At 30.7% G+C, this 26,056-nt stretch overlaps 1 protein-coding gene across 1 annotated transcript; it reads left to right on the top strand.

Moving 5' to 3' along the window:
* The first annotated feature begins 1,377 nt into the window (after positions 1-1,377).
* Positions 1,378-15,466, top strand: LOC136977918 (inactive peptidyl-prolyl cis-trans isomerase FKBP6-like). Its single transcript, XM_067273529.1, has 4 exons — positions 1,378-1,520; positions 3,831-4,071; positions 9,635-9,765; positions 14,305-15,466. Exons 1-4 carry the CDS (start codon positions 1,408-1,410, stop codon positions 15,263-15,265), a joined length of 1,446 nt encoding a protein of 481 aa, XP_067129630.1. The 5' UTR covers positions 1,378-1,407; the 3' UTR covers positions 15,266-15,466.
* Positions 15,467-26,056: the final 10,590 nt, after the last annotated feature.

The following is a 26,056-nucleotide window of genomic DNA, read 5'->3' as shown; positions in this document are numbered from 1 at the left end:
GCCCATGTAATTCACAATGCAATAAAATCTGCTGCAGACAGGCTACCCTTAGATTACGAAAGCATTATTGTGAAGATATATTCATTTTTTTATATTTACACGATTCGAGTTGAAGCTCTAAAGGAGTTTTGCGCCGAAACTGAAACGGAATATCAACAAATGCTCGGCTATAGCAAAACTAGATGGCTTGCTCTTATGCCTGCCTTGGAAAGGGTTTTAAAGATGTATCAGCCATTAAAAAACTACTTTTTGAGTATTAAAAAATGTCCCCTGTTACTAAAAAACTTTTTTGAAGATCCCACATCCGAATTGTGGCTTTATTTTTTACACGCTCTGTCAGCAAGTTTTCATCAAGCTGTATTGAAACTGGAAGGTCAGACTGTATCGGCAATTGAAGCTGCAAAAGAAATCAATCAACTAAAAGACAATTTGACTCAGAAACAGACCAAACAGTTTCTTCCATTTATGGTCCGTCAATTAATAGTGAAATCGAAAGATAATGTTACTGACATAGATGAAGAGTTTGTGAAAAGGGCGGCTACAGAATTCTATCAAACAAGCCGTGAATATCTGGAGCAGTGCACTTGCTTTCTTACCAAAGAAATGGAGATATTTTATTGGGCAGATTTAAAAAAGGTCCCCGCATGGGAAGACGTTCAAAAATCTCTGGATGTATTAACTTGACTTTTTCTGAATAAATAACTTTAAAAAAGTGTTTTTTTTTATTGACTACCTGTTAATTAACCTAAATAAACCAATGTCCCGTTTTGAGTCAAAAAATAAATGGTCACGTTAAGTATATAGTCCTTGGGATGCGTCAAAGCTGTTTGCAAGTCATACTTGACCTCCAGATTTTTCATTTTTTTTGTTACCTGTCAGTTGCATTTTTTCACTCGAACGATTAATCAATCATTTCATCAGTTGAAAGTAAAAAAACAAAAATTTCTTATTTAAAGTAAATTTTAATAGCGCAAATAATAATAATTATGTATAATATAATGTTATATAATTTTTTGTATGTATAATACATTTGTAATGTATAATAAATTGACATAATAGCAATAATAATACAATTTAATAATTGGCTATTATGTCAGTTTTGTTATTTATTTATCCATAAACTTGATTTTGGATCTAAATAAAAGCTTTTATTTAATAAAATTCATATAGAAAATTATGAAACCGAACTCGAAGGTTATGTAATTTTCAATAAAAAAAAACCATTGGCCTCGCCAAGCTCTAGCAACATCTATATAGGCTTTGAGCTCTTGTAGTGGTTGCAGTGCCCCTGGTGGTAATATTTGTCTCTAGTTGATTTTAGCAAGTAGCGAAGATAGGTAGTCGCAAGACCAGATAATTACCGACTCTGACTGTACTTAGAAGTTTTATAGCCAATATAGTATACATATGGATAAATTAAATTCTGTCGAGTCGATTGACAGTTTCCCTCCTGATTCATATTTGACGGAAAATGAGTTAGAAGAACCAATTATTCCATTAAAAGCGGGATTAGATGTCAAGTAAATGTTTTGTTTTATAAATTTTTAAATGTATGGTCCTATTTGAGAATTGTGGGCATGATTCTAGGACCGTGTGAGGGGAAAAAACCTCAAACGGTAGACCCCCTGTGCGATCAAAACATGTTTAATGAACCACACCCTTACGGGCGACTCTTCACGAGATATAGCCCCCCCCCAAAATCGGGACTCTCGTCGCTCTGCCAAAGCCATGGCCACCACGCGATTTCCAGTCGTGCGCGTCTTCTCGAGGTTAGCGTTGCCAAATGTTTTTAGTGTTTCTGGCTACTTTTTTGAATGTTTTTGGCTACAGATTTGACGATAAAATAAAAAGACACATCATTCGTGCTTTTCTAGCAATAACTTTAATCACAATACAGGTACAGTACTCCTCACACTTTACAACGGAGTTCCGTTCCGACGACTACGTCGATAAGCGAGGAGCTTGCACCGGGAATATAGGATCGTTGTAAAATTATAAAAATTATGTAATAAACTTCAAATTTATTCATAAAAAGACTATTACAGTACGCTATTAGTCTATTATAGTAGTAGACTATAAGACTTATAGTGCGCATGTCACCATTCGCAACTGACCGACACTTAAGCTGAGAAAGGGGATTCCCCGAATTGCAGGTCGAAACTCGATTGGTCGTTAAGCAGATAGGTCGTAAAGTGAGGAGTACCTGTAAATGTTTTCGGCTTATTTACAGCCCTGTAAACTGATTGCAAATAAGGATCGCATGACTCAAAATATATGCGCACACAGTAATTTACTATATCCAGAACACTCATTTTATTTGTAAGGTAGATTGCAACAAATGATCTTGCCAAGACAGACTATAAAAAATTAATTTTGCTATGTAATAATATTAATAGTTATTAATTTACTATTATAAAGGATTTATCAAACTACAATTATTTAATTAATTTGAAAGTTGACTAATAGATTTCTTTATTAAGCCAATACGTACTCTAATAACAATAGTAATAAAGAATTCCTACATCCCACAGCAAAGAAAGTAGACTACAAAAACAAATTAATTAAAATATTAAAAATAGATATTAAATTTATCATCGAAAATAGCATAAGGAAGAGTTAAAATCACTTTTAAAACAGAAAAACACAAAATCAAATTGGGGGAGGATATTGATATATCCAAAATGCACATATTAGTTTAATAAAGAAATCTCGGTAAACTTTTAAATTAAATAACTGCAAGAAAATTAATATTTTTTCTACTTTTATTATTTAAACATTAACATGTCTAGATTAAAGTAATAAGTATTAAAACTTTATCACGAAAAAGGATATTTAAAAAAATTACTTCACAGACACTTTCAATTTTTACTTACAAATACAGTAGATAAATTCATTTATTATAAAGGAGACAAACAAATATTTTTTGGAAAACAAAAATATTTGTTTTATTTGGGTCTCTAATTAATAAAAATCGATGAAACACCATTTTAAAGTGCATTTTTATTCAAATAAATGTATTTATAAATTATATGTAACCGAAAATGTAGCTAAGTCAAATTTATGTAGCCCAAAAAATAGCCAATGCGCCAAATGATATTTTTTACGCCAAACTAATAAAAGGGTAGCCAAATCTGGCAACGTGCTGTGGTCACACATTGTTCATTGACGTTGCAACAAACTTCAAATTTATTCATAAAAAGACTATTATAGTACGCTATTAGCCATGGGCGTAGCCAGAAAGGGGCATGGGTGGGCACGCCCCCCCAGTTAACCTGGTGCCCCTCCCAGAAAATTACAGCCTCTACTAGACCCCTCCCATAACAAAATTCTGGCTACGCCAATGCTATTAGCCTATTATAGTACGCTTAGTGCGCATGTCACCATTCGCCACTGATCGACACTCAAGCTGAGAAAGGGGATTCCCGGAATTGCAGGTCGAAATTCGATTGGTCGTTAAGCAGATAGGTCGTAAAGTGAGGTGTACCTGTATTTACGGAATTTTAGCCACATTTCTTATTAAAATGGCAAGCAGTCCCTTTTCTGGAATGAATAAAAGAAAAAAAAAGGCAATTATTTTGATAGAGCTGGCGAGAATACACGAAAAGATGAAATCTTCGATAAAACGAAGAATTACAATCCCACAGAAATTCGGGAACCTTGATTCCTATATATATTCCTATATATTTATATCCCAACTTTGAATCTTATGTATATACTAAGTGATATTTTAACTTGGTTTAAACTCTGAATATGCCATTTATATGAGCATATTGTATGTGAAAGTATTTGTTTATTAAAAAGATTTATATATATAATTTTTTTTTCATTAGGAAATTAATTTCAGGAACAGAATTCTGTATTAAAGTTGATAAAGATGTTGTTCCTGAGGAAAATAATTTGAATTATTTAAATAATGAAGAACTTCTGAAAGTTTTAAATCAAGAATGTTTATATTTTCAAAATGAAGATGATGATGAAAATAATAATGATGATTTAGTTGATGATAAAACTCCCTTTGAAAACATGATGAAAACAATGATACCACTTGTAGAAAATCAAATTTTTAAAAAAGTAAGCAATATTTTGATTAATATTTATATATATGCATATAACCAAATAATATATTTTATCAAGCCGAAAAACTATTAAAGAATTCTATAACGTTAGTTTTTGAATTACTGTTGTTGTTATTAAAGAATCTTGTACTTTTATAAACTATATTTTAAGATTAATTTAAAAATTGTAAATATTTAAAATGGTTTTGGTTTTGTATTCAGTCAAAGAATGTTGTTCTATTTCTGCTTAACTTTAGAATATAAATCTTTGCAACTGTCAAATTTGATAATTACAAAGTGGGAATAGCACTCTTTGAAAAAAGAAATAATAGAATGATTGTGCAGAGTTAGGAATTGGCACATTTCTATATCAAGATCATTCATACAAGCCAAAGCTTTACAGTTTGCATCTAAATTTGGTGCTGTGGACTTAAAAGCTTCAAATGGATGGCTTGAAAAATTTTTAAAGCAACATTTGAAATTTAGAGAACCATGCTGGGAGTAATCTCTCTTTAATTTAGTCTTCTAACGAAGACAGAATCAGCACATGATGCAACGATTTTATTTAATGTTTTTATGGAAATTATGTAAACGTTTTTTATGGAAATTAACGTTATGCTGAACACATTAAAGGTGTGAATATATTTAATTCTGATTTTATTTAATTTTTCCAATGATGATATGCATTTTGAATGTCTTTAGCACTCTTCTCCAATCATCCATTTTTATAAAATACACATTAAGACTATTTCTACATACTATTATAACCATCTGTTTATATTTAATATTTTTTTACTCGCCTTAATATAGTTACACATATCTGTTTTGATGACATTTCTCATAAAAGGAAGTTTAATATCTAAACTGAGTAGATATTACAATTTTAAACAAATTAAATGTTTAAAATAGTCATAATGTTTAATTAAAAACATCTACTGACTAACTTGAATAAAGCTGCACTTGTCATTTCTAACAATATTTACTACAAATAAAAGTAAGCATTTATGTTCTAAAACCATTTCAGGCCTCTAAAGTAGTAAAATTCTATAGTACTATAATTTAAAAAGTTCAAAATTGTCTTAACAACAAAAATAAAAATGTGATTTTATTTATCCTTTGGCAATTTTAAAATAAAACAAATATAAAATCTGTATGTATATTGAAAGCAAAATGTTCTCTCACTGCCACACACAAAGTAAATTTAAAAATTCATTTGTTTACAACTTGAAAATTTCAAAACAACTTATAAACAATTTTCAAAAACCTTGTTTTAATTTTCAATTGATTTGATTTTAATTAATTTTGGTTTTGGTGTAAAGGCTAGAGTTTTAATTATTATTATTATTATTATTAGGTTTAATTTATTTAGTTTTAATTTTGTTTTAGTTTTTATGATTATTTATAATAAATAATAAATAAAAATTATCTAATTTTGCCTACATTTTTTTTGAATTTTTAATTACAATTTTTTTCGTTTTGCAACATCACTATAGAAATTATTTTAGTGTTGTTTTTCCACAAAAGATGATCAAATTTAAATTTATTTTAATTTTTTTTAGTAATTTCATTAATTTTTGTTTTTATAAATTTGTCTACTTTTTAGAAAAATTTAAAAATTTTAATTACAAGCTGGTTAACATTTATTGAACTATTGCATTACCTAGCATAAATAAAATTAATAAAAACATTTGGTTAATGTTACCTATGGTAGCAAACATGGCAGCGTGTCTCTGAAACAGTGGGGACACGTACTAACCTAACCTATTCTAATAATTTGGTTGGCAATAATGATGGTAATTTATTAGAATAGATTAGGTTAGTATGTGTCCCCCCACTGTTTCAGAGACGAGCTGCCATGTTCGCTACCATAGGTAACATTAACCAAACATTTTAAAAATCTTCCTAAAAGGTTAAAAAAAAAATCTTATATCTTAAGTTCAACAATGAAGACAGTTTAAAAGTTCTTTAAAGCCTAAAAAATTTTCACTCAGTTTGGATATACAATAATTAGGAATTATCTAAACTGTGAATTTAAAACACAAACAAGATGAAAAAGTAAGATATTAAACTTCTTCCTATGAGAAATTTCATCAAAATGGATTATATGTAACTATGTTAAAGTTAGTAAAATATATATATGTTAGGCTCAAAGACCGAATTGCTCATTGAGCAAAAAAAAACGACCACAAAGCGAAATTCACATCGTGGCAGTTGTAAAAACGGCCACAACGCGTTGTGGCTAATTCAAAACGACCACAAAGCGAAATTTGTGTCATGGCTTTCATGATATTTGACCACTACGCGTTCTGGTGATTAAGGAAAGCCATAACGCGTTCTAAACGTTACCTGATGCAACCACGATACGAAGGATAGGTTATAAGTTGTCAACGGGCGAATTGCAAACACTTGCGGAGTTTCTATTGTGTTCATTCTTGACCAGTGCTACCATTTCTAAGGTAATTACCCCTTTTCAAGAGTAATTTCAACCTCTCAGAGTAATGTTTTGGGTAGTCTTATGTAAGATTCGCCGACTTTAAAGGGGGGATACAATTAATCCCGCATCAGGATGAGCTTAAGGGAACTCGTGTATGTGGGCGGTTGCGAAGGAGACAGATGATGATAAGTGTTTACATGCAGAAAACCGTTTATTTGGACGAATTCATGCTTACATCGGGTTGATGGTATCCAAATCTCAGTGATCTTCAGTAACATGCACGAGTCCGGTTGGTCGATTTGGTCCAGTCCCGGGCGGACGAAAAGGGTCGTTCTGTGATGGTGACGGGCGGTGGCACACTTAAAGTTCCGAGTGACGACACTACACACACTGTCTTAATCCACAAGAGGCATCTCAGTCCTTCCGGAAAAAACTTCCTTCGACCTTGAAGTCCCAGTTTTTATACGTTTTTCTCGTGTACTATCCACCTTGCGGATTGGTCCCTCGTCCCTTTCTCCGTTTCCCGATTGGTCACCACTTTGTTTTCAAGCGCAAAACGAGGCCATGTCGGGTTGCGGGAAAGGTCCAATTTGAGGTGTTTATTTGACACCCTTTGTCGACTATGCTCCAAGATTTGTTGATAGAACCAGAACACCTGCACTCATAATTTAATCCGTTGTTTGCAATTGATGTTATTTTGGAATTCTAACGATCACGCGATATTTTTCTATCTCTCCAATTTTTCCCTTTTTCTGAAATTGTTTTCCCAAGTTCAAATTTTTCTTTGAATACTTGTGTCAAACTTATACCTCTTTATGAGCGCGTGTGTCAGAGTTCTACCTTTGGACTGAACATTAACAGGTCGTTTAACACGCATTGACATCATCCCGAGACTCGTTTACATTTTTCGTTACGTTGTTTTGATTAAGAGATTTTTTTTCTCTCTCTCTCTCTCATATAAAATATTGAGATTTTTTTCACAACAGGATTCTGCAATTTTTTGCAATTTCGGACCTCGTCTGGGTCCTCACACTTATATTTAGGGTAAATCTAGGATAAAACTATCCTGTGTTCTGATGCTATTAGTCATCGCTCCACAAGTTTCGCTGGAAAAAGTTTTAGCCTAAAATTCATTCTGTTTTTTCCCTATAACTGGAGGGTTTTAGGATAGGACAACAGAAGCTAAAGAAATAATGCAGATTGATGCTAGGTACATGGGTGTTCACTGTACAGCGATACCTCGGTTTTCGTCGATAATCTGTCCGAATACAATTGGCAAATCCAAAACCGACGAAAATTTAGGTATTTCTGTATATTAACCTGAGTAGGATTTCGCTTTTCTTAACCTTCATGCCATTGAGCCATTGGCACTCTCCATATTACCTCTGATAAAGCCTAAAAATCCTAAGACATTTTAATTATTAAAATTTTTAAAAAGGAATGAATCTGCATCATAGAACCGTTTGTCTTATTTTTTTATATTCGAGCATGAGCTTGAACTTGGAGTGTTTTCTCAATTTAGGGTAATCTAGGGTAAAATGAAGGATTACAAGAACTGCTTCATTCTACCTCCAAAAATGATGATCAACAAAACCAGAACAACATAGATGATGATAAATAGCTAAACGAAGTTGAGAAAGCACAAAATGAAAAAAATGTTGAAGTCATAGAAGTATTAGAGAAGAAAGATGAGGAAATCATACAAGAATTGACAAAGATATTATTTTAGAAAAAGCTGAAAATTTAAATTTAAGAAAAATTTGTGTTATTTGTGAAAATAAAACCACAGGAACTTACAAGTGTTCAGAGTGTCATGAATATGTTCACGTTATCTGCGGAGAAAGCAACGAGAATGAGGGATTTGGTGCAAATGTTACTTGCAAGCTCTGTTTAATTAATCCATCAGATCTCTATCAATTAGGAAACAAGGAAGGTCTTCTTGGTCGACTTTACGCTCGTAATCAGTGGTGATATTCAAAATAGTTAACAAAGGGCAGAAATTAGCAGAAAATTTTTCCCTGACAATCACTGACAAACGAAATGGAAGTTTGATACATGCTTTAATTAGAATATTATGTAAAGAAGCTGATTGATAAAAGACATGATAAACCAAAATCGCATGATGTGTTACATGCCAGATGACTTCTCCTGCAGTGCAAATGGCATGCAGGAGAAGTCATCTGGCATGTAACACATCATGCAATTTTGGTTTATCATGTCTTTTATCAATCAGCTTCTTTACATAATATTCTAATTAAAGCATGTATGTTTTATTTGTACATTTGTTATTTGAAACCTAAACCTTTGACAAGCACAAACATTTTAAAAGATAATTATACTCATTATATGGCATGCAAACTCGAAAAAGTTTGCTATCCCTATTCTATTCTGTTGTAATAGTAATATTTATAACTTACTGTATTTACTTGAATCTAACATGCACTTTAATTTTTATATATGCACCAAAATTTTTTTTGAAAAATCGACAACTCTAGACAAGTTTGTGTTAATAGAATTGACATAAATTTGTTAAGTATATATTTCACAGTAAAAATAAGTTATATGTCACTTTCTCCATAGCATCAAAGTCAGAAGCTCTTTACTCTTCTAGGCTTTTTGAATCAGCACTGGATTTGATGCTTGCATCTTTTTGTGTGCAGTTATTCTTTGTGTCATTTAAATCATCAGAAATGCAACCTTTCTTAAGAGTGCTGCATAATTTTTTTGGAATTTTCATCCAACTATATATGATGCTACTGTAATAGACTAATGAGATTAAGCTAAGTTGACCTCAGATATTTAGTATTATGAATATTGGTCTAATAAAATTATTAAAGTGATACAATGGAATTAGTGACAGAGAAATAAGACACATGGCACTAGAGGTTGCTAATTATGATCTAATACATTGAATCTAAGACAGGATATTTTCAGAGATGCTAAAACTTGAAAAAAGTGCATCTTACTTACATTCAAGTAAATATGGTATTTTAAAATATCAATAGTTTTGTATATATTCTTGGTAGTATAGAAAATTCAACATGCAGATGTTTAGGCCATTTCAATTACTGTTGTATTCAGAAAATATTTTCATCAAAACTTTTAAATTTTTTTCATAAACTAAAATTATGATGATATTATTTAGGTATTAAAGAGAGGATTTGGAAAAGAATTGCCAAGTAAGGCATTCGTTACCATCCATTATAATGCTTACTTCGAATTTCGTGATGAGCCATTTGATTCAACTAGACTTCGAGGCACTCCTTTCAAATTTGTGTAAATATTTCTTTTACAGATTTTATTAGATTACAATAATTTTCATCTGACTTATTTCATTATTGTAAGAGATATTCAAATCAAATTAGGACTTTATAGATGGATGTCTCTTTTTGAAAGCAAATCAACATTATGCACTAAAACTTCTTGATTAATCTACATTAATTTTAACTTACTTTAGGTTTTATTTATTATAAATTTTTAGTTTTTTTTTTTTTAATCTATTATGAACAAAGTTAACTTTATTTGAGAATGCAAACAGTTGAGTAAAAATGGTTGATAGTATTTACATGTTAAAATTATATTGAAGAAACAAAAATTATTTTCATAAATGTGTCACTCACAATCTTCAGAACCTCAAAAAGAATTTTCTGTTTACAGAGAGAACCTTTTATTAGATGTAATGCCTCGGTAAAATATTGAAACTAGTTGAAAATGTCAACCTTTTTTGTTTAGTTGTGTAATTTATAAGTTTATAAGAACTATAAGAACTATAATAAAGAAGTTTATAAGAACTAATCCTATATTGATATATTGATAAAATATGATTATAGTTCTAAGATATTTTTTATTATATTTTATATTGCTTGTAAATATTGTACAAAATAGTAATGGTGTGGTTTGATATATTCTATCAATGTAGAATAACATTAAGTACATGTTGCTGATCAGTTGTAAAGACTGACTGACAGTAATTAAATCAACTCTACTCAACTAATTTGTAGCAAGGTCCAAATGTAGAACTGGTACTATACTACTGATCTGGATTATGTACTCTCAATTATTAAACTGGTAGGCAGGAGTGAGAGGAAGTTGTTGGTCATGCCGTTGTCTCTATTCGGGCATACAAAGTATCATATGCTATATTATTTGTTTATTATGTCAAACTATTTTTCACAATTATTGAGAAAAATTTGCATTTCTTTTCTCTAACTATTGCTGTGAAATCAGGTGTGCATAATGTCATAATTTGATGCATTATTCCAAATAACATTTGAGTTAGGCAGTTCCTGTACTTGTTTCGGATATACAGTAGAGAACTGAAAATCTGAATCAATTGGGGACTGGGGTTGTTCAGAGTAGTGATTTGTTCCGATTACCGATTATGTACGAATAAATATATTAACCTGTCCAATGTTCAAATTTTTCTCCGTTGCGTGTCGCTTCGTGTTGAATTTTCATCGATTTTAAGCCTAACGAAAATTTTTATAATAATAATCGAGGCTATCGTATCGTTAAAAATTATTTCTGCATTTTGTAAAAACAAAATAAATATATTGAAGAATATAAAAACATGAAAATTATACTTTAGAAGTAAATTTAGTATCAAAAACGTTCAATTCAGCACGACACAGTCAACTGAAAATTGTTCCGATTACCGGGGTTCTGATTAACGAGTCTCTACTGTACTTAATATGGGAGAAAATCAGATGAAAAAACTTGGTCTGGAAACTTGCAGTTTGTTGGTGGGCCGGACTATTTACATCTAGTGGTCTGGATTTGGAATAGAGATTTCCACGAATAATTAAAAAAAAGCCAAAGTTCATATTGATTTTGGATTAGTTTTTACATTTTTAATGTCTTATTATGTTAATTTCATATATTTTTGGGAAAGATTAAAACTAAAATCCACATTTCAGGAAAATATTCATAGAGTAATTCTAAAATCAGGAACTATCTAAAAATATCTTTAAGAAATTTAATGTTAGATGAATCTAATCTTCATTATATATTAGACTAATAGGTGTACCTGGGTATATACAGTAGAGTGTCGTTTATCCGAAAGTCGGTCGACTGAAAGCTTTCCAGTTGGACCGTGTCATGCTGAATCAAACATTTTTGATACTAGATTAACTTCTAAAGTATAATTTTTTTGTTTTTATATTTTTCAATATATTTATTTTGTTTATACAAAATAAAGAAATAATTTTTAATGATACAATAGCCTCGATTATTTTTATAAAAATTTTCATTAGGCTTAAAATCGATGAAAATTCAACACGAAGCGACATGCAATGGAGAAAAATTTCAACATCGGATAGGTTAATATATTTTTTCGTACATAATCGGTTATCTGAAAAATCAGTTATCTGAACAACACCAGTCCCCAATTGATTTGGATAAACGATGCTCTACTGTATCAATATACAGTAGAGCGTCATTTATCCAAATATTGCCCAATCTTAAAGCCATATTGAAAACTGTCATCTTGAATACAACTTAAAAATTCAGAAATTTAATAGTAAATCTGTTTTGAAATCTCTTTATTTATTTTGAAATTATCACATGTTAAATGTTCTATAGAATGATTCTATGTGCATGTTGTTATCAAGGTATTTTTCTCATTCAGTGTTATAGTGATGGCTTTGCTATCTCTGAATCCTTTTTTCCCTTGAATATTTTCTGTTTCTTGAAAGTTCTTAACAACTTTTGCTACTGTACTGCAGGTGATAGGTTGTTGTATGGTGTAATAAGGTAATACAACACAAGGGCAATCACTAAGTGAATACCTTCTGAGAGGACTTTCTATGGGGGAAAAACACCTCAGATGTTAAACATATGAAAAAAAAACTCTGTTCTGCCAGTCTGTGGGATAGGTGTGGGACCACTGTCAGTGGTTTTTAACCATCAGCCACCAATGATTTTGAGTGATGGTTGAAGTTTATGCCAGTTTTTCTTGTAAGTTTATCTACACAGCATAAAGAATGGTGTAAGAATGGTGTTGATTCTTTCCTTTGTCAAAAGCAATGGCATTCATCATTATAACATTGCAGGTGATTTTAAAAAAAGTGAAAGGAAATGCACATGAAAACATCCTGTGGAACATTTAACACATGATAACTTCAAAATGAATAAAGAAATCTCAAAATTTAACCAATGGATTTCTTACACAATTTTTCTTAAATTAGACTGGTCACATTATTCTGTTTGAAATTTTTTAAGTTGTACAATTTACTCAAAAAAAATATCTTGGACGCTTCTTGATTTTAAACTGTTATATTTTGAACACAGTAAAAGGAAGGAGGAAAAAAAAACTTTTGTAAACAAATTCATTGCCTGAATTAAACTGACATTTTGGAGCATAAATAGCACAATTTGAATTTTTAGAAATAAATATCTGAAGGAAGCATAAATGACCCAAAAATAAAAACTAAAGAAATCTCTAGCATTGATGGAAAATACCTCTTGCACTAGTAATTAGTATCTGGTTATATTACTTTTGCCAGTAAGATTGCATTTACATGTTTACACATTGTATTAATAAAGCCGACTGTTCATTCATATTTCCTGGACTTTTTGGCCTAAGCCAGTCACTGTTCTTTGAGATCTTTTCTATAGAACCTTTTCATGTTCCCCCATAGATTTTCAATGGAAGAAAGGATTGCTAGGTGGCTACTCAACACATTAATATTGTAATTTGTAAGCCATGCCCTAGTTTTAGCAGAATGACAACTTACCCATCTTCTTAAAAAATTACATCCAGATTCTGCAGTTTTTCCAAGTATAAAAGAAGGTTGTCTTGAAGGATCTTCTGATATTCTTTTGTGGCCGTCAGCCATATTAATGTATATTTTTGAACCCATTCCCTCCCAATTCCAATATAACTCGATGCTATTGTCCCTCAGTGCTATCATGTATATGAAAATTGTGTTAATCAAATATGGTATCTATGTTAAGTTAAGACAACTGGTAAAGCCATGTTAATTAAAATTCTGCTGCATATATAAAGAGACTGCTGCAATTAATTTTGCACATTAAGCAAAACCACATTAAACAAGGATACCCATGTAACCAAGGTCAGTAGTCAGTCAATAGGATTTAACCTATATAATCAGAGATCTGACAATGTGTAAGTTCTGTAGTCCATCCCATCCCATTCCAGTCGGCCATGTTCCTCACCATTTGGTCACCCCATTGTAGGCCTGGCTGAATCCATAATGGGTACAAAAAAGCTCTGTTAATGCCAATAGGACAGTTTTTAAAAAAATGAAAATTCTAGGAAATTTTTAAGAGCGATATTTTTTGAAAAGGAAGTATAAAGATTGTTTTTTTAAAATTAAAATTAAATGAAGATTTTTAAAAAGACAAATTTATTGAAACATGCTAGATCAAAATAAATTGTGTTAAAAGCAAACCGATTTTTTTCAGATCACATGAAAAAAAACTCTGTATATAAACAGTATTGAATGTATTGTATATATCTTTGTTTTCATTTTCATAAAATGTTTGTTATTTAATACAGATATTTGATAATCTGATTGAATTTCTTCTTGCATAAATGGCATTGTTTTTGGAATGAGATAATGGTAACATTGACAGTAGAAATTGTTTACCAGATGATAATCTTGTAATTAATTTCCAAATAGCTTCAGACACTACTGTATAAATTATAAATAATAATAATAAATCTGTTAATAATAATAAATTTGGAGATGTAGTCATTTCTCAATCTACTACAAAAATATACTACTATTTCATTTTGTATTTATTTCTCTTTAGGTTTAATGTTATTTGATTAATATTTTATTTTCCATATAGATTAGGTGACAATAGAGTCATTGAAGGATTAGATATTGCAGTGGCTACAATGAAAAAAGGAGAAACATCACAGTTCTTAATAAAATCATTGTATGCACTTGGAGAAATGGGATGCGCTCCAAGAATTCCTCCAAGTGCAACAATTTTATATGAAGTTGAACTTTTGCATTTTTTAAATAGTGCTCCAGCTATTGAATATGAAGAACTTTTACCTGAAGAGAAAAAACAATTATCTTTTAGTGAAAGAATAAAAGTTGTCAGATCAGTACATCAAATTGCAAATGATTATTTTAGTCAAGACAAACATCAGAGTGCTTTGAATAAGTATAAAAAAGCAGTCAAACTAATAGACAATATTACTGTTGCAAATGAAGAAGATAATGAAAGAAATGATTGCCTTCTTAAACTCTATCTTAATATCAGTTTATGTTGTATAAAGCAGCATGAGTATAAATATGCTGTTATATATGCAAAAAAGGCTTTAAATATTGATCCAAAGAATACAAAAGGAAATTATCGATGTGGTAAAGCCCTTCGGAATTTGGGAGACTATGCCGAATCTAAAAAATATCTTCAGAGAGCAAGAAAATGCAATCCATCTAATGAGGAAATAAATGAAGAATTGAAAAAATTAAGTAGCCAAGAAGTAAGATATTCTGTTTTAGAGAAGAAATTTTGTAAAAACATCTTCAAAAGTAGTAACAAAAATGATGATGATGATGATGAAAGACCAACATTCAATTATGAAGTTAATGATGAATTTAAAACTACAGTTGCAGATTTTATGAAAAAATTAATAGATGATAGTGAACAGCAAGAATTTCCTTTTGGTAGTGGTTTTTCATCTTCAGAAATTGCTTGCATCAAGGATATGGCAAAAGAGTTTGGATTGTATTATGTGGAACAAAAAAATGGACCAATTAAGCAAATGAAAGTGACAAAATTAAAACCCTCTAAATAAGAGGAAAAACTGATTTTTTTAAATACACATTTCATTTATCTTTTGAACTGTGTGTGTGTGTCAGTCAAAATTTTGTAAAATCTCAACATATTCCAACAATTTCCCTGTCAATAAACATATTTAGAAAATAACAAATTATAAATTTATTTTGATAATTTTAAAATGTAATCAATTTATCAGAAATAAAATTTCAATTAAATTAGCATACTTTAAAATAACTGTGTTGTCAGATGAATAGTATTAATCCATCAGAAAAAATTCTAGAAATAGATTAATCTGAACTTTTGATTTCATCTAAAATGTTAAATAAATTTAGAATTATTTTCAAATTATTGATATAATACAATGCATTCTCACTAATCAGAACCAATTTTGTTTGTTATGTCACTAAATTTTTTCCAGTCAAAAACAAACTTTTTGGATTATTTTTTTAAAATATTTTAACACAAACTACAGTAGAACATCAATTATCCGACTTAATTGGGGACTGGGGTTGGTCGGATAACCGAAAAGTATGAAAAAATACATTATTAGTATAGTGGATTAGGCCTGGTTTAAATACTAGCCTCCCTTTCATGGTCGAGCCAGTGCTGCCAGCTGAAACATGCAAAAATTTAACAAAAATAATATTAAAGTAGCCAAGACATAACCAAATATTGTAGCACCACATCACTAGCGGACATTTGAATTTACCGACTAGAACGCAGTCGGTTAACTGATAAGTCAGTTAATCGGGGGTCGGATAATCGATGCTCTACTGTATATATATAAAGCAGTGTAAAAATTGTTTTATAAATATAAACCTGTTGGCTTTACCCTTTCTTTCCTTTGTATAGTACCCTGTTAATCCAAACTTTCACTAATCTGGATAACCCTCTATAATAATTATTTCAGATTAGCAAGAGTGCACTGTACTTTAACTGAACAAGCAATACAATTTGAACGGAAGTATGGAATATTTTGTAATTGTCATGGAAAAATTATTTTGATCCTGAAATAATCAAATTCACAAAAATATTATTGAACTTTAACAATTGACAAATATAATAGACATATTGAAGTATTTACACACCAAATGTTGTAAAAGGTATTTTCATAAATTACACTTTCTTGGGCAGTTCTTGAACTGGCCATTGATTGTCGGGCACTATATCAGGATCTGATATTTTCTTGCTGTCATTAACTTGTTTTGAAAGATAATACTGTATATTGTTTCTGAATGGAGACCTCAGATTGCTGGGTTTTTTTATTTTTGAAAGATGATTCTTTTAGGAAAATTTTAAACAGTAGTAAACAGTAAACACAATACATCTCAAATATTTTGAAACTACAATTTATCTGTAATACATAAGTTTTGTAAATAATAATTATGGATTTTATTACAATATATGTCAATTTCAAAACCAGTTAAATCATTTTAATAATGACTTGTTTGATTTTTTAAAAAGTTTAGTTACTGTACTGTACATAGAGATAAAATTCAGATAATACAAAGGTTAATAAACATTGGCAATTTTCTGGTATTAATCTTACATTAAAGACTAAACATGACAAACTCTCTTAGGAATCCTTCACAACATTACTTCTGTTGATCTGTAAAGGATGTTTGCAAACATGTAAATGCTGTTTATAAATTACTACATGACAGTGGCGTGCCGTGACATTTGATGATAGGGAAGCTGTGTTTCTGTAAGAAGCCGACTTACAGGGGCAATCAATTAATTGCGCGTCAGGGCCCGTTCGTATTCGTTTGTTCGATAAGCCAGTAAAAACAGTATACAGTCAAACCTGTTTTTATGCGGTGGATAGGGACCACATAAAAAAAATTGCACGAAACTTCACGAGTGGCTATAAAAAAATAGTTTTTGCGACACAATTAAAAAAATATTTTTTTATGCGGTGAATAGGGACCGCATAAAAAAAGTCTCACAGAAAATAACTCGTTTTAAAATCGTAGTCTTAGTTTCTAAGGAAATTACCTTCCTCTTCGCTTTGTTTTTGCCCTTATTCATTTTCAGGGATTATGTCTAAACATAAAATAAAAATCCTAAAATTTTATATCTAAATAGAAAAAATAATACAGTACAAAAATAATACAGTACAGTACAATTTACGCTTTGAAATGAATCTTACCTTAATGGTCCAGGAATGTGAAAACACTTTGAAGGTTTAATTAACGTAATTAAAACACACGTAGAATTTATTGACAACAGATGTCAGCACTTGACTGCATCGTCTTGTCTATCGTCTGTTTTACATATTTTTGTCCAGGTGGTGTTTTGTTGACTTAAAAAATAAATTATTTCATTTTTCGCATATTCATGCAATAATATTACTATAATAGGTTCATTTATGCTATCATAAGTTTATTTAGCTATAATAAGTCAACATGAGACATGACAAAACGCATGAGACTAGTCGCTAACTATACCGCACAAAAAAAGACCGCATAAAAACAGGTTTGACTGTACTTCTTTAAATGTATTTTTAATAGATTATCTGACGTACTTAATAAATAAGAAAGTTCAATATAATTACCTCCGTTATTAGATTCAATAAATTCCCTACGCCCTCTAAATGCCAATTCTTGCTTTGAGAAAAAAAACATAACATCTATTAATTTAGATATATCTATTAATCGTAATTATCTTGTTATAATTTTCAAAATTTTATATTGTCTACCAATGTTAAATTCTATTCTATTTTGATTTCCAAATTGCTTCAATTTTACGAAAGAATCGTCATTCGTCATAAATTTTATCGTCAAAATGTCGAAATTTTTTGTTGACGTATTTATATTTAATTTAGGCATTGGTCTTTCTCTTTTAATAATGTTTTCTTTTTCATTATATGGTCTCGAACCAAAACTGTTTTAAAATAAATTTTTTAATCACTAGCCACGATATAAGGGCTAAAATTAATATTATACAAAACTTACTTGGTAAAACAAAATGTGTGATGAATATACATGCCTAGTACAAAAAATTCTTCAATTGTATGAATATACTTTTAAAAGAAACTTATAATTAAATATAACTTTGTGAAGAAACGTACATAAAAATAACAAAATATTCTTTACTTTTTAAATATTAAAACAATCCACTTAGTGAAATAGCTCCCTACGAGTGGCTAATGAATGGAATCAGAGACTGTCCAGGTAGGTGTGTGTGTGCCAAATCCCGAGGGTGCCGATACCGGTCAATGTCAAATGCCTCTTTTGTCGCATCACTAGTATATCTCAAAGGACGCGACAGGGCTGTTGTAGATTTTAAACATTTCTCACCATAGCTGTAAAAATCTAAATATGTTAAACTTAACAGATTGTCCGTCGTTCGTTTTCTAACTAATTCGTTTTAGGGCCAAGTGTCCACGGAAATTTACAACTTTTCGGTCACTCTCATTGAACTAGAAAAATTTCTGTCTTTATTACATCTAATATTATGAAGAGAACAGACCCCACTGTACTCGGCAAGAGATTGGTTCAGTTAAGCTTCTGTTTAAGTAAAATTTCGGCTCTTTCATCAGGGTTTTATTTGTTTCTAATTCCCTAATCGCTTAATTATTTAACTACTTCTTAAGTAGAAATAAGTCGAAACTAGTTACTTTGTACTTGGATATCTGTAGTCTTGGGAAAGAAGTGGAAAGAAATTTTTATGACAACCGATACATAAATCGTAAATTTAAGGAAAATAAATCCTAGAGCTTTTTTTTGTACCATTGTACGTCTCATTCATTAAATTTGGTTGTAAATGATGCTGCCAAAGTAACAATTAATTTTTTAACATTGTACTAGAATTGTACACGTTTTTTCTGCATCCCCTTAGAGATGGGACATACTAAATCGTAATATCACCGGTTTAACATTGAAATCCGTAAGTAATATAAGATGGGAGAGCAGAATAAATATATCAAATGTTTTAATGAATTTTTTTTAAAACTCCTGTCAATTATACAGAACTATCATAAAAACATGCCAGTAAACTCCTATCGGTTGGGTTAAGTTATAAATCTAGTCTAGGATGGGCAACCTTTTTTATAACATGGGCCAGAATAAATTTTACGTTTTTTTCCGCGGGCCGTAGTAGTTAATTGACGCCTTCTTGTGACTTGTAATTTTTTTAGTCTGCAAATATGAAATAAATAAATAAAAAGTTAATTACTACATTTATTTCTCTTGTCGTTTTCGAAAATTACAAAGAATTGGAAAAATAACTATTAATTAGTTATTTTTCCAATTTAATAATCTATTAAAGATCTCGCGGGCCGGATAGAAACTTTTCGCGAGCCGTAGCTGGCCCGCGGGCCGGGGGTTGCCCGCCGTTGATCTAGTCTGCTCATGATTCACATAATCAGGCGAGGGTGGCCGAATATCTAGCAGGCGGCTAACAGCCCACAACCGCTCCGGGATATAAAGTCGGACTCTTTACGCGTGTGTTGCTTCTACCAGCTAAACCGTGACGTTGGTGCTCTGTAAAGCGCATGCGCTAATGCCTATAATCTGGCTGCTTGGAAGTTGACAGGCAGGCGGCTAACAGCTCAGAACCGGTCCGGGATATAAAGTCGGACTCTTTATGCGTGTGTTGCTTCTACCAGCTAAACCGGGTGAGGTTGGTGCACTGTAAACCGCATGTGCTAATGCCTATATAATCTGGCTGATTAGAAACTGACCTGGTTTCGACATTTCTTCCGCCACTGAATTATTCGAATATACAATAGCAATCTTATCGTTTCTTTTCACATGTAGTATAGAAATTTGTAAAAGATACATAATGCAGTTATAATAAAATATTAATTTTAATTAATTCAAAGTACGTTAAAATATGAAAATTTATATTTTATAAAATACAAGAGAAGGTCATTGGAAAGTGGAAGCGGCGCTTCCATCGCTTCCAATGACGGCACGCCACTGAATAAAACAATAAAACTAGATTTAGACGAGAAAAATAGATTCTAAAGTGACAATCCTGTCCAACACGTGGTATAGACTTCAATGTTTTGACTTAAAGTAAAATGGCGGTCGATAGTACCCGTCGTTGCCACCAAGAACGTTGTATCTAAACCCTGGTCACACTATGCGATTTCCAGCCGCGCAGGCGACCGCAACTGCAACAAGCGCGTGTCGCGCGCGTCTTCTCGTGGTCACACATTTTCGTTGACGTTGCAATTCGGAAACACGTGACCCCATAATAAACCAATAAAATTACAGTAGCTTGTTTTTGACTACTTCTGTGAGTTTACCGACATTTTACGTTCTACTTCATAGTATTTACGGAATTTTAGCTACTTTTCTTATTAAAATGGTAAGCAGTTCCTTTTCTGGAATGAATAAAATAAAAAAAAGGCAATTATTTTGATATAGCTGGCGAGAATACACGAAAAGATAAAATCTTCGATAAAACGTAGAATTAAAATCCCACAGGTAGTCGTGAGCCCGAATAAGCTCAATCAATCTCGATTCTGTAAAAGTATAAATCCTCTAACTATCCGCCATGAGGACGAACTACAGTAGAGCATCGATTATCCGACCCCGATTAACCGACTTATCGGTTAACCGACCGCGTTCTAGTCGGCAAATTCAAATGTCCGCTAGTGATGTGGCGCTACAATATTTGATTATATCTTGGGGCTACGTTAATATTATTTTTGTTAAATTTTTGCATGTTTTAGCTGGCAGCACTGGCTCGACCATAAAAGGGATGCTAGTATTTAAACCAGGCCTAATACACTATACTAATAATGTATTTTTTCATACTTTTCGGTTATCCGACCAACTCCAGTCCCCAATTAAGTCGGATAATCGATGCTCTACTGTAGTTTCAATGTTGTCACCATATGACGTGGCACAAAGGCATTTGCTGATTGGATGCGCGTTTGCAATCGACGCGAGTAGAACAAACTTTTTGTTTCTAGTTGCGGTTGCAGTCGCACTGATTTTCGAGGGGGGATTACTAGTTAACGGGAACAGCCGTCGCGGTTGCAGTCGCCCGCGCGGCTGGAAATCGCATAGTGTGACCAGGGCTTAACTCGTTGATATATTATTATTATAAACCATTAGTTATACAAAACATACATATTTGTAGATTTAAATAACAAACGTATAATTATTTATTTAAGATTATAAGCGTTTAATCAGAATTTTAAAGTTATTTGATCGTTTATTTGTTCTGTCTTTTACAGAATTAATCGTAAAAAATAAATTTTTAAATCTTAAGTGGATGGGTTTTGTTGTAGAATATTACAGTACTACCGGAAACATAATAAATGAAATGTTTATTAAACTGTGGTCCGCGGTCTCTTCGGAGTCCGAAAAGTTTTCAGGAAATTCGTCAGAGATGTCACGTGAGACGATTTCGTGAAGTCGTAGAATTTTCACGAGTAGTTGGGTTCTCTAACTTTGTTTTGGAATATCCTTTAGTTCTCGAGAATTTACAATAAAAGAAAGAAAATTAAAATAAATATGAAATTTTAGACGGCCATCTATCGACATAAATCGAATTTAAATCTCCCGCCGTCATCTGATTGGTTAAAAAAATTAATATTCCTAATTGGCTCGCGTCAGAAAAAAGTAGGTGTGACTTCTGTAAATGACGCTATCGGGAGTGCACCGATGCAACCGGAAAAAGTAAACAGCCTACGTCATTAGTCTAACGGTCCTTGTCTGACCTACTTTTCGTAGAATCAACATTGGAGTAAGCTGTAGTAAAACGTAGTAGTTTATAGTAAAACGGTCTTCTCTAATATTCATAGTACTTTGTAAAGCTCGGATTTCAATTTAATAAGTATTATTTAGTTCAGAAACATTATAAATACATCATTAAGTAGGAGAATAACGAAAAACTTTATTTTTTAGTATAATACAATTTACAAAATCGAAAGTTCGTATATCGTAATATTATAAAAAAACTACATCGAAACATACAAAGTCACCTAATTTACTTAAATTCAGTTCATTATACAACTGTAGATACTCTTGCCTTCCTCAGTTTCCTCAAAACAAAATTCGAAAACTTCAATTAATTCTGTAAATATTTAAGCGCCATTACTATTCGAATTAACTGTAATTACAAATATAACTGAAAAATATTTTCGACATAAACCCTAGGCAATAATTATCAAAACAAAATTCTTCAAGTATAAATTTTTCTGATCGAGTAATATGTAATAATAGATTTATCTATTAGTCTTGCCATATTCTACTTTCTATGTTCACATCCATTTAGTTTCATCTAATTACACTTTAAATGTAAAAAAATCTACAAACAAATAAGTTTTCTAATAAAGATACTACTTGCTAATTAAAGTTTGTATTCTTCTTTGACGTAGTTCTACGTTTTAGCACTAAATTGGTAGACATGTCTAAATAACACGCTTATAAACACTAAATGCCATAAATGTTTCGAAATTAGAACTAGATAATTATATGCACAAATAAATTTACATGCCTTCATTTACATCCAAACAAAGGTCAGTTATCCCAAATTGTCGAAAAATAAATTATTTTCAACTTTTCTTTCTGAATTTAGAAGTAATTCACAGTAAACTTTATGCCTTAAAATATCCATTGCAATCAACGCAAAATGTATGAATCCACGTAATAAAAAATTATCGCAGTGAACTTCCAAAAAACGAGAAACAGAATTATTAAACCGCACTTTACGAAATCTGGCGCGAACTGTCGAATACAATAAACAAAACGAAAATGCTCTTGTCCAATGTCATCAGGTGACAAAAAGTTTCTAAATAAACGCTAAAAGTTTTAAAGAATTCTTTCACAAAAACCGATGAATTTAATTAATACACAATAACTAAATCTGTTTAATAAAGGTTAATAATTTTCCATTATAATTATGCAAATTAGATATAAAAAAGATCATCGCGCAAATTCTCCCGCGAACCATAAATGACTCTTACGTCATCTGGATTGAAGTTTCCTGCAAAATACTAAAAATATTTATATAATTCTTTTACTAATCCAGTCAAATTTAAATAATATAAAATGTCTAGATCTGTTTAATACAGATTATCACAAATATTATTACAAATATGCAAATTAGATATGAGATTGGTCACTAGGAAATCTCCCGCCAAGATAAAAATAGCTTTCGGTCACGTGTTCACCAAGAAATATGTTTAAAATTTAATTTTTCAGCTTACATAAACCGTACAATAAATGAGTATTTCTTCGAAAGAAGTCGATATACACGAATAAATAATAATTATTTAATAATGCTTTTATCCATTTTAAATTGATATTGTAAAAATTAAGCCATTTAATCTGTGTGGCTTTTATAATTTAGAGTTTCCGAGTATTTTACTGTGAAATTCAATTTAGTAAACAGAAACAAAGTTAGGTTATTAAGTATAAACAGCACAATACGATAATTTATACGTAAGTTGAGTGTAAATACAGAAAAAAAATCGAATTATATCAAAGATGGGAGAAACAAGCTTACATCCCCAGAACAGAGCTTATAATTCGTTGTTATTTTCAGCCTGTTTCTACTTCGACTGTTTTTTGTTGGTAAAAAGTTAATGTTTTAAGATGTTCTTAGTGAAGAAACATAAAAGTATCGAAATATAATATTCACACACACAAAAATATTCATGTATGTCGACATTAGAAATTTGAAATCAATTATAGAATGTCCTGGATAGAGATATCGTGTGATTGTCTGTTTCTTCTGTCTTATTTTGTTTTTCTACGTGAAAATAAGATATCTTTTATAACTATTGATAATATAAACATTTTGTTTCTTTATATATTACTTCAATTACAGCTGCAAACTTTAACACATGGAGCATGTGAGAAAGTATTATTGTATAGATTATTACATTTTTATGAATACACCTGAGACTCGTGACAATATAGGCCTATATTAACCTACTTTAAGTGTCAATATTTTATTTAGAATCATTTTAAACGTTATTATTACATCAAATTATGAAATGGAATGTTCCAAGTATAGGAGTAAGAGGGAGGGGAAAGAAGCCATGCGTGGGGAAAAAATGAGTTTTTATCTAAATTATAATAAAATTTACTTATATTTACGAGAAATATTGATAATTTTCTTCTGGAGAAATGTATCTTGATAAAATTAATTATCTATATGAATGAAACTTTCAATAATACATTAGATACAATGACTGACGTTCCTTTCTTACCCTTTCTGTAGTATGTCTTATTATTAAACATACTTTCCTAGATTATAATGTGTAAAAAAAAAAAAATGGAAAATTCTGTTAATTTGTAAACGCAGATACTATCACATAACAAGCATACTGTATCCTCTCTATATTTAAAGTCAGTTATTCGCGTTTGAATTTTTCTAAATAAACCCGTTTAATCCGTAATTTATTTGACAGAAAGAAATTGTTTATGGCCGTATTTCATTTATATAATGTTTTTCTCGTGATATTATTTCTAATATCGGAAAAAAATATACATTTCTAATATGGACATACATCAATATTTTTAATTCTGAATATTATATTTCGATACTTTTATCTTTCTTCACTAACAACAAAGTACTTTTATTTTAAAAAAATAAGTTTTTACCAACAGAAAACAGTCAAAGTAGGAACAGGCTGAAATTGACAACAAATTATAAGCTCTGTTCTAGGGATGTAAGCTTGTTTGTCCCCATCTTTGATATAATTCGTTTTTTTCTTTATTTTCACTCAATTTACGTAAAAATTATTCTATTGTCCTGTTTATAACTAATAGCTTGTCTTTGTTTCTGTTTACTAAATGGAATTTCACAGTAAAATATTCGGAAACTAAATTATAAAAGCCAAACAAATTAAATAGCTTAATTTTTACAATATCCACTTAAAATGGATAAAAGCATTATTGTATATTTATTATTTATTCGTGCATATCGACGTCTTTCGAAGAAATAATCATTTATTGTAGAGTTTTTATAAGCTGAAAATTATTCTGTTGTCTTTGATGAAATTTGTTACAATTTACTCATTTTTACAGAAACATTAAATTTTAAACGATGACATTAGTTAAAATGTATTAATTTGTACACAAACATTAAATTTAAGGCGTATTTCTTGGTGATCACGTGACCGAAAGCTATTTTTATCTTGGCGGGAATTTTCCCACAGTGATCTTTGTCATATCTAATTTGCATATTAATGATAATACATTACTAATCTTTATTAAACAGATCTAGACATTTTATATTATTTAAATTTGACTGGATTAGTAAAATAATTATATAAAAGTTTTCAGTATTTTGCAGGAAACTTCAATCCAGATGACGTAAGAGTCATCCATGGTTCGCGGGAGAATTTGCGCGATGATCTTTTTTATATCTTATTTGCATAATTATAATGGAAAATTATTAATCTTTATTAAACAGATCTAGTTATTGTGTATTAATTAAATTCATCGGATTTTATGAAAGAATTTTGAAAAACTTTTAGCTTTTATTCAAAAACTTTTCGTCATGTGATGAAATTATTCACAGGTGCATTAAAATATGAATCAGTTCGTGGGAAAATTTTGTACAGTGGAGTCTGGTGTATCTGTGTTTCTGGTTTTTTCGAAGTTCACTGCGAGAATTTTTTATTACGTGGATTCGTACATTTTGCGTTATTTTTAACGGATAAAAGGTGGAAATTTTACTCTGAATATAGAACTTGTTTTTCAGAATATGCTACTTTACAAAAAGAAAAGTTGAAAATAATTTATTTTTCAACAATTTGGGAAAACTGACTTTTGGATATAACATATGGATTTACATGAAAGTATGTATTATTGGGCTACTAATTTATTTATGT

The sequence above is a fragment of the Centruroides vittatus genome, unplaced genomic scaffold (assembly GCF_030686945.1).
Source record: "Centruroides vittatus isolate TY-2023 unplaced genomic scaffold, ASM3068694v2 contig_482, whole genome shotgun sequence".
Lineage (NCBI taxonomy): Eukaryota > Metazoa > Arthropoda > Arachnida > Scorpiones > Buthidae > Centruroides > Centruroides vittatus.
The sequence above is the reverse complement of the archived record's forward strand: the minus strand, read 5'-3'. Positions and strand labels throughout refer to the sequence as shown.